Source organism: Oncorhynchus tshawytscha, linkage group LG11 (genome assembly GCF_018296145.1).
Source record: "Oncorhynchus tshawytscha isolate Ot180627B linkage group LG11, Otsh_v2.0, whole genome shotgun sequence".
Lineage (NCBI taxonomy): Eukaryota > Metazoa > Chordata > Actinopteri > Salmoniformes > Salmonidae > Oncorhynchus > Oncorhynchus tshawytscha.
This window is the reverse complement of record NC_056439.1, coordinates 52,020,919-52,031,352: the sequence shown is the minus strand read 5'-3', so window position 1 is coordinate 52,031,352 and position 10,434 is coordinate 52,020,919. Positions and strand designations below refer to the sequence as shown.

At 48.8% G+C, this 10,434-nt stretch overlaps 1 protein-coding gene across 3 annotated transcripts in view; it reads right to left on the bottom strand.

The window, feature by feature from the left end:
* The window catches only part of LOC112240545 (alpha-actinin-1), a 111,182-nt gene that overhangs the window by 36,296 nt on the left and 64,452 nt on the right, over positions 1-10,434 (bottom strand). For all 3 annotated transcript variants that reach the window (XM_042330318.1, XM_042330316.1, XM_042330317.1), the window contains exon 6: positions 30-108. In XM_042330318.1, the coding sequence (XP_042186252.1) occupies positions 30-108 (79 nt within the window). The remainder of the gene's footprint in view (positions 1-29; positions 109-10,434) is intronic.

Here is a 10,434-nt window from a genome sequence, read left to right as displayed (position 1 = left end):
AATGTATCATCAGGGCACTAGTCTCTCACCTTGCGTAGCTTGCCATAGTCAATGAGCTCTGGGCGGTGTCTGTGAATGAGAGCACAGAATCCCAACCCATCTTTCCAGCTGAGAGAGAGAGAGAGAGAGAGAGATTAAGACAAAATCATGACAATCATGTCCTTAGCTCAAGACCAGCACTGAGGAATACCTAACCTATATTCAATTTAACATCATGTTGACATTTCTCTCCCTGTCTCTCTCTCTCTGTCTCTCTCTCTCTGTCTCTCTCTCCCTTTCTGTCTCTCTCTATGTCTCTCTCTCTCTCTCTGTCTCTCCCTGTCTCTCTCTATCACTCCCTGTCTCACACTCTCTGTCTCTCTCCCTGCCTCTCTCCCTGTCTCTCTCCCTGTATCTCTCTCTGTCTCTTTCCCTGTCTCTCTCCCCATCTCTCCCCTGTCTCTCTCCCAGTCTCTCTGCCCGTCCCTCCCTGTCCATCCATCCAGAAGACTAAGCATTTCCATGTCAGATAATCTACTCCATATAACGTGAAAGATGATCTCTACATCCATCCTGTCCTCATTACACAACACGCTCTAATCCTCTGAGTCAGGGCTGGTGTCCATAGAGCCAGGTCTGACCAGTCTCTGAGTCAGGGCTGGTGTCCATAGAGCCAGGTCTGATCAGTCTCTGAGTCAGGGCTGGTGTCCATAGAGCCAGGTGGAAAAACAATGGAGGAGCATATTAGATCACACACAGCCAGCCACTGTGCCAGTAAAAAAGGAGACGAGAGAGAGAGAGAGAGAGAGAGAGAGAGAATGTGTGTGTGTAAGAGAGAGAGCAGGAACCAAGACTTCATAAAAAAAATCAGAAATACAGACATTGTCATCCTACAAGAAACATGGTATAGAGGAGATGGACCCACTGGTTGTCCTCTAGGTTACAGAGAGCTGGTAGTCCCATCCACCACACTACCAGGTGGGTGGTATAGAGGAGATGGACCCACTGGTTGCCCTCTAGGTTACAGAGAGCTGGTAGTCCCATCCACCACACTACCAGGTGGGTGGTATAGAGGAGATGGACCCACTGGTTGCCCTCTAGGTTACAGAGAGCTGGTAGTCCCATCCACCAAACTACCAGGTGTGAAACAGGGAAGGGACTCAGGGGGTATGCTAATTTGGGATAGAGCAGACCTAACTCACTCCATTAAATTAATCAAAACAGGAACATTTTACATCTGGCTAGAAATTAATAAGGAAATGACCTCAACAGAGAAAAATGTCCTCCTGTGTGCTTACTGTATCCCCCCACTAGAATCCCCATACTTTAACGATGACAGCTTCTCCATCCTGGAGGGGGAAATCAATAGTTTCCGGGCCAAATGACATGTTTTAGTCTGTGGCGACCTAAATGCCAGTGACAGCATTCCCTCCCCCATATGCCCCCTTGACACAACTATGACAACATAACCAACAAAAACGGGTCACAACTCCTGCAGCGCTGTCGGAAGCTGGGTAAGTACATAGTCAATGGTAGGGTTCCAGGGGACTCCTATGGTAGGTACACCTATAGCTCTGTTACATCCTGGGTATGTACATAGTCAATGGTAGGGTTCGAGGGGACTCCTATGGTAGGTACACCTACAGCTCATCTCCTGGCAGTAGTACTGTAGACTACTTTATCACTGACCTCAACCCAGAGTCTCAGACCACAACAAAATCACAGTCTATTTGAACAGAGCAATACTCAATCATGAGGCATCAAAGCCAAAGGAACTGAGTAATATTATGTAATGCTATAGGTGGAAGGAAAGTAGTGTGGACATCTGCCAAAAACAATTAGGCAACAACAAATGCAATCCCCTCTAGACAATTTTCAGGACAAAATATTTCACTGTAATAGTGAAGGTGTAAACTTGGCAGTAGAAAACATAAACAGTATATTTGACCTCTCAGCTTCCCTATCAAATCTAAAAATGTCAAGCGGACAACCTAAGAAAATGAACAACAATGACAAATGGTTTGATGAGGAATGCAAAAACCTAAGAAAGAAATAGAGAAACCGGTCCAACCAAAAACATAGAGACCCAGAAAACCTGAGTCTACGCCTTCACTATGGTGAATCACTAAAACAATACAGAAATACACTACGGAAAAAGAAGGAACAGCGCGTCAGAAATCAGCTCAATGGAAATGAAGAATCCGTAGAATCTAACCACTTTTTTGGAAAATTGGAAAACACTAAACAAACTACAACACAAAGAATTATCTATCCAAAACAGAGATGTGTGGATAAACCACTTCTCCAATCTGATTGGCTCTATAACAAAGAACAAACAGCAAAAACATATACATGATCAAATACAAATATTAGAATCAACTATTAAAGACCAGAACCCACTGGATTCCAGAACACACTGGATTCCAGAACACACTGGATTCCAGAACCCACTGGATTCCAGAACACACTGGATTCCAGAACACACTGGATTCCAGAACACACTGGATTCCAGAACACACTGGATTCTACAATTACCTTGAATGAACTACAGGACAAAATATGTGTTGATGATATCGTAAATGAAATTATAAAATATACAGACCACAAATTCCAATTGGCTATACTAAAACTCTTTAACATCATCCTCAGCTCTGGCATCTTCCCCAATATTTGGAACCAAGGACTGATCACCCCGATCCACAAAAGTGGAGACAAATTTGACCCCAATAACTACCGTGGGATATGCGTTGACAGCAGCAAAGGAAAATCCTCTGCATTATCATTAACAGCAGACTCGTACATTTCCTCAGTGAAAACAATGTACTGAGCAAAGTGTGTCTTCTCATCAAGGCACAGGGTGGATACTTTGAAGAATCTAAAATCTAAAATATATTTAGATTTGTTTCACACATGTTTGGTTACTACATAATTCCATGTCTGTTAATTCACAGTTTTGATGTCTTCATTATTATTCTACAATGTAGAAAATAGTAAAAAATAAAGAAAAACCCTGGAATGAGTAAGTGTGTCCAACCTTTTGACTGGTACTGTATCCATCAACAAATTTGCGAGGGAACTAGAACAGTCTGCAGCACCCGGCCTCAACCTACTAGAATCTGAAGTCAAATGTCTACTGTCTGCTGATGATCTGGTTGTTCTGTCACCAACCAAGGAGGGCCTACAGCAGCACCAAGATCTTCTGCCAGACCTGGGCCCTGACAGTAAATCCCAGTTCCCAGGACTAGGAATACAAATTCCATCTAGACACTAGAAAACTAAACACACTAGAGGTCGACCGATTCTGATTTTCCAACGTCGATAATCGATACAGAGGAGGAGGACTGAAAAAAGGGGTTTCTTTTAACTTGAGTCTTCAATATTCCCAGGGAAGATGTTTTAGGTTGTAGTTATTATAGGAATGACGTGTCGACTTTGACTATTGGATGTTCTTATAGGCACTTTAGTTGACAGGCTTGAAGTCATAAACAGCGCTGTGCTGTTTGCTAAAGCATTGCTAAGAGCTGCTGGCAAAACGCAGTAAAGTTCTGTTTGAATGAATGCTTACGAGCCTGCTGCTGCCTACCAACGCTCAGTCAGACTGCTCTATCAAATATCAAATCATAGACTTAGTTATAATAACACACAGAAATACCAGGCTTTGGTCATTGATATGGTCAAATCCGGAAACGATCATCTCGAAAACAAAACGTTTTATTCTTTCAGTGAAATAAGGAACCGTTCTGTATTTTATCTAACGGGTGGCATCCATCAGTCTAAATATTGCTGTTATATTGCACAACCTTCAATGTTATGTCATAATTATGTAAAATTCTGGCAAAATAATTACGGTCTTTGTTAGGAAGAAACACAGTTACCAACGAGCCAGGCGGCCCAAACTGTTGCATTTACACTGACTCTGCTTGCAATGAACACAAGATAAATGACACAATTTCACCTGGTTAATATTGCCTGCTGACCTGGATTTATTTTAAGTAAATATGCAGGTTTAAAAAAAATGTACTTATGTGTATTGATTTTAAGAAAGGCATTGATGTTTATGGTTCGGTACAATTAATGCCCTTTTGTAAATCACCACCCGTTTGTCAAAGTTGAAATAGGCTGTGATTCGATGATAAATTAATTAATTAAATTAACAGCCAGTTTCCTTATGGATTGCAGCCTGCCAGTTTCCCCGTGGATTGCAGCCTGCCAGTTTCCTCTGGGATTGCAGCCTGCCAGTTTCCCCGTGGATTGCAGCCTGCCAGTTTCCCCGTGGATTGCAGCCTGCCAGTTTCCTCTGGGATTGCAGCCTGCCAGTTTCCCCGTGGATTGCAGCCTGCCAGTTTCCCCGTGGATTGCAGCCTGCCAGTTTCCTCTGGGATTGCAGCCTGCCAGTTTCCCCGTGGATTGCAGCCTGCCAGTTTCCCCGTGGATTGCAGCCTGCCAGTTTCCCCGTGGATTGCAGCCTGCCAGTTTCCCCGTGGATTGCAGCCTGCCAGTTTCCTCTGGGATTGCAGCCTGCCAGTTTCCCCGTGGATTGCAGCCTGCCAGTTTCCCCGTGGATTGCAGCCTGCCAGTTTCCCCGTGGATTGCAGCCTGCCAGTTTCCCCGTGGATTGCAGCCTGTCAGTTTCCTCGTGGATTGCAATGTAATCGGCGTCCGAAATAGGCAGATTACCGATTGTTGTGAAAACTTGAAATCGCCCCTAATTAATCGGCCAAGGTCGACCTTAAACATCAGCGCCACAGGTAACTTCCACAAGGCTGTGAACGATCTGAGAGACAAGGCAAGAAGGGCCTTCTATGACATCAAAGGGAACATAAACTTTAACATACCAATTAGGATCTGGCAAAAAAAATACTTGAATCAGTCATAGAACCCATTGCCCTTTATGCTTGTGAGGTCTGGGGTCCGCTCACCAACCAAGAATTCACAAAATGGGACAAACATCACATTTAGACTCTGCATGCAGAATTCTGCATGAAACACCAAATAATGCATGCAGAGCAGAATTAGGGCGATTTCCGCTGTCAAAATCCATAAAAGAGCAATTCAATTCTATCTAAAACCACCTAAAAATAAGCGATTCTCAAACCCTCACTTACAGAGAGGTGAACCTGGAAACGAATCCCCTCAGCCAGCTGGTCCTGGGACTCTGTTCACAAACACAAACAGAGCCCCAGGACAGCAACACAATTAGACCCAACCAAATCATGAGAAAACTACAAGATAATTACATGAAACATTGGAAAGAATTAACAAAAAAAAACTAAAGCAAACTAGAATGCTCTCTGGTCCTAAACAGAGAATACACAGTGGCAGAATACCTGACCACTGTGACTGACCCAAAATTACACCACTGTAAATACAACCTATATTTGTTTATTTATTTTCCCTTTTGTACTTTAACTATTTGCACATTGTTACAACACTGTACAAAGCCAATGTTTACTCACCTCTCATCCCCCCTCCTCCCCTCCTCCCCTCCCCTCTCATCCCCTCCTCCCATCCTCTCCCATTCTTTCCTCTCCTCTCCCCTTCTCTTCTCCCCTCTCCTCTCATCTCCCCTCCTCCCATCCTCTCCTTTCCTCTAATCTTCTCCCCTCTCATCCCCCTCCTCCCATCCTCTCTTCTCCCCTTCTCTTCTCTCCTGCCCTCACATCTAATCTCATCCCCCTCCTCCCACCTCCCCTCTCCTCTCATCCCCCTACTCCCATCCGCTCCTCTCCTCTTCCCTCCTCTCCTCTCCTTCCCCCTTCTTCCCTCCTCTTCCCTCCTCTCCCCTCCTCTCCTTCCCTCCTCTTCCCTCCTCTCCCCTCCTATCCTCTCCTTCCCCCTTCTTCCCTCCTCTTCCCTCCTCTCCTTCCCCCTTCTTCCCTCCTTCCCCCTTCTTCCCTCCTTCCCCCTTCTTCCCTCCTCTTCCCTCCTCTCCTCTCCTTCCCCCTTCTTCCCTCCTCTTCCCTCCTCTCCTCTCCTTCCCCCTTCTTCCCTCCTCTTCCCTCCTCTCCTCTCCTTCCCCCTTCTTCCCTCCTCTTCCCTCCTCTCCTCTCCTTCCCCCTTCTTCCCTCCTCTTCTCTCCTTCCCCCTTCTTCCCTCCTCTTCCCTCCTCTCCTCTCCTTCCCCCTTCTTCCCTCCTCTTCCCTCCTTCCCCCTTCTTCCCTCCTCTTCCCTCCTTCCCCCTGCTTCCCTCCTCTTCCCTCCTCTCCTCTCCTTCCCCCTTCTTCCCTCCTCTTCCCTCCTCTCCTCTCCTCTCCCCTCCTCTCCTCTCCTCCATCAGTCTGGTATGTAAACATCTCAGTTGTCTGTTCTCTGTTAGCTCTGTCTGGAATTCAGCTCCGCTCTGTTTTCTATTAGCCCTGTCTGACTCTGAGGCGGCTTGCTCTGTTCCTGCCTGCGTCCCAAATCGTACCCTATTCCCTATATAGTGCTCTAATTTAAATTGTACACTATTCCCTATATAGTGCACTACTTACTACTTTTGACTGGTCTAAAGTAGTGCCTTCTATAGAGAATAGGGTTCCATTTGCGATGCAGATCTCATCCTCTGACTTGACTCTGCTGTGGCCTGACTCTGCTGTGGCCTGACTCTGCTGTGGCCTGACTCTGCTGTGGCCTGACCCTGCTGTGGCCTGACTCTGCTGTGGCCTGACTCTGCTGTGGCCTGACTCTGCTGTGGCCTGACCCTGCTGTGGCCTGACTCTGCTGTGGCCTGACCCTGCTGTGGCCTGACTCTGCTGTGGCCTGACTCTTCTGTGGCCTGACTCTGCTGTGGCCATGACTCTGCTGTGGCCATGACTCTGCTGTGGCCTGACCCTGCTGTGGCCTGACTCTGCTGTGGCCTGACCCTGCTGTGGCCTGACTCTGCTGTGGCCTGACCCTGCTGTGGCCTGACTCTGCTGTGGCCTGACTCTGCTGTGGCCTGACTCTGCTGTGGCCTGACCCTGCTGTGGCCTGACCTTGCAGTGGCCTGACTCTGCTGTGGCCTGACTCTGCTGTGGCCTGACCCAGCTGTGGCCTGACCCTGCTGTGACCTGACCCTGCTGTGGCCTGATTCCGCTCCGAGGCCTGACTCCGCTCCGAAGCCTGACTCCGCTCCGAGGCCTGACTCCGCTACGAGGCCTGACTCCGCTACGAAGCCTGACTCCGCTCCGAGGCCTGACTCTGCTCCGAGGCCTGACTCTGCTCCGAGGCCTGACTCCGCTCCGAGGCCTGACTCCGCTCCGAGGCCTGACTCTGCTGTGGCCTGACTCTGCTGTGGCCTGACCCTGCTGTGGCCTGACCCTGCTGTGGCCTGACCCTGCTGTGGCCTGACTCTGCTGTGGCCTGACCCTGCTGTGGCCTGACTCTGCTGTGGCCTGACCCTGCTGTGGCCTGACTCTGCTGTGGCCTGACCCTGCTGTGGCCTGACTCTGCTGTGGCCTGACCCTGCTGTGGCCTGACTCTGCTGTGGCCTGACTCTGCTGTGGCCTGACTCTGCTGTGGCCTGACCCTGCTGTGGCCTGACCTTGCAGTGGCCTGACTCTGCTGTGGCCTGACTCTGCTGTGGCCTGACCCTGCTGTGGCCTGACCCTGCTGTGACCTGACTCTGCTGTGGCCTGATTCCGCTCCGAGGCCTGACTCCGCTCCGAAGCCTGACTCCGCTCCGAGGCCTGACTCCGCTACGAGGCCTGACTCCGCTACGAAGCCTGACTCTGCTCCGAGGCCTGACTCTGCTCCGAGGCCTGACTCTGCTCCGAGGCCTGACTCCGCTCCGAGGCCTGACTCCGCTCCGAGGCCTGACTCCGCTCCGAGGCCTGACTCTGCTGTGGCCTGACTCTGCTGTGGCCTGACCCTGCTGTGGCCTGACCCTGCTGTGGCCTGACCCTGCTGTGGCCTGACTCTGCTGTGGCCTGACTCTGCTCCGAGGCCTGACTCTGCTCCGAGGCCTGACTCTGCTCCGAGGCCTGACTCTGCTCCGAGGCCTGACTCTGCTGTGGCCTGACTCTGCTGTGGCCTGACTCTGCTCCGAGGCCTGACCCTGCTGTGGCCTGACTCTGCTGTGGCCTGTCTCTGCTCCGAGGCCTGACTCTGCTCCGAGGCCTCTCTGCTCCGAGGCCTGATTCTGCTGTGGCCTGACTCTGCTGTGGCCTGACTCTGCTGTGGCCTGACTCTGCTCCGAGGCCTGACTCTGCTGTGGCCTGACTCTGCTCCGAGGCCTGACTCTGCTGTGGCCTGACTCTGCTCCGAGGCCTGACTCTGCTCCGAGGCCTGACTCTGCTCCGAGGCCTGACTCTGCTGTGGCCTGACTCTGCTGTGGCCTGACTCTGCTGTGGCCTGACTCTGCTGTGGCCTGACTCTGCTCCGAGGCCTGACTGCTGTGGCCTGACTCTGCTGTGGCCTGACTCTGCTCCGAGGCCTGAGTCTGCTGTGGCCTGACTCTGCTCCGAGGCCTGACTCTGCTGTGGCCTGACTCTGCTCCGAATAAAAAAAAAGTCAATAATAATAATAATAAGTGCACTACATGTGGAATAGGGTGCCATTTGGGACACACACTTGGTATATTGGCTGTAAACTCAGTTTTCTGTTACCTAAGTTCCGGACATTAAAATTCCTATTCCCTATGTCACTACTGTTGACACCCTGGGTCTGTACTATAGGGGTCTGTAATATAGGGGTCTGTACTATAGGGGGATGTACTATAGGGGTCTGTACTATAGGGGGATGTACTATAGGGGTCTGTACTATAGGGGGATGTACTATAGGATGGTGTACTATAGGGGTCTGTACTATAGGGGGATGTACTATAGGGGTCTGTACTATAGGGGTCTGTACTATAGGGGGATGTACTATAGGATGGTGTACTATAGGGGTCTGTACTATAGGGGTCTGTACTATAGGGGATGTACTATAGGATGGTGTACTATAGGGGTCTGTACTATAGGGGTCTGTACTATAGGGGTCTGTACTATAGGGTGCACTATAGGGGTCTGTACTATAGGGGTCTGTACTATAGGGTGTACTACAGGGGATGTACTATAGGGGTCTGTACTATAGGGGGATGTACTATAGGATGGTGTACTATAGGGGTCTGTACTATAGGGGTCTGTACTATAGGGTGCACTATAGGGGTCTGTACTATAGGGGTCTGTACTATAGGGGTCTGTACTATAGGGGTCTGTACTATAGGGGGATGTACTATAGGGGTCTGTACTATAGGGGTCTGTACTATAGGGTGTACTATAGGGGTCTGTACTATAGGGGTCTGTACTATAGGGTGGTGTACTATAGGGGTCTGTACTATAGGGGTCTGTACTATAGGGGTCTGCACTATAGGGGTCTGTACTATAGGGGTCTGTACTACAGGGGTCTGTACTACAGGGTCTGTACTATAGGGGTCTTTACTATAGGGGTCTGTACTATAGGGGGATGTACTATAGGGGTCTGTACTATAGGGGTCTGTACTATAGGGGTCTGTACTGTAGGGGTCTGTACTATAGGGGTCTGTACTATAGGGGTCTGTACTATAGGGGTCTGTACTATAGGGGATGTACTATAGGGGTCTGTACTATAGGGGTCTGTACTATAGGGGTCTGTACTATAGGGTGCACTATAGGGGTCTGTACTATAGGGGTCTGTACTATAGGGGTCTGTACTATAGGGGTCTGTACTAAAGGGGTCTGTACTATAGGGGTCTGTACTATAGGGTGCACTATAGGGGTCTGTACTAAAGGGGTCTGTACTATAGGGTGGTGTACTATAGGGTGGTGTACTATAGGGTGGTGTACTATAGGGTGGTGTACGATAGGGTGGTGTACTATAGGGTGGTGTACTATAGGGTGGTGTACTATAGGGGGATGTACTATAGGGTGCACTATAGGGGATGTACTATAGGATGGTGTACTATAGGGTGTACTATAGGGTGGTGTACTATAGGGTTGTGTACTATAGGGTGGTGTGCTATAGGGTGGTGTACTATAGGGTGGTGTACTATATAGTGTACTATAGGGTGGTGTACTATATAGTGTACTATAGGGTGTACTATAGGGTGGTACACTATATAGTATACTATAGGGTGGTGTACTATATAGTGTACTATAGGATGGTGTACTATATAGTGTACTATAGGGTTGTGTACTATAGGGTGGTGTACAATATAGTGTACTATAGGGTGGCGTACTATAGGGTGTACGTTTGGGTGGTGTACTATATGGTGTAATATAGGGTGGTGTACTATAGGGTGGTGTACTATAGGGTGTACTATAGGGTGGTGTACTATATAGTGTACTCTATGGTGGTGTACTATATAGTGTACTATAGGGTGGTGTACTATATAGTGTACTATAGGGTGGTGTACTATATAGTGTACTATAGGGTTGTGTACTATAGGGTGGTGTACAATATAGTGTACTATAGGGTGGCGTACTATAGGGTGTACGTTTGGGTGGTGTACTATATGGTGTAATATAGGGTGGTGTA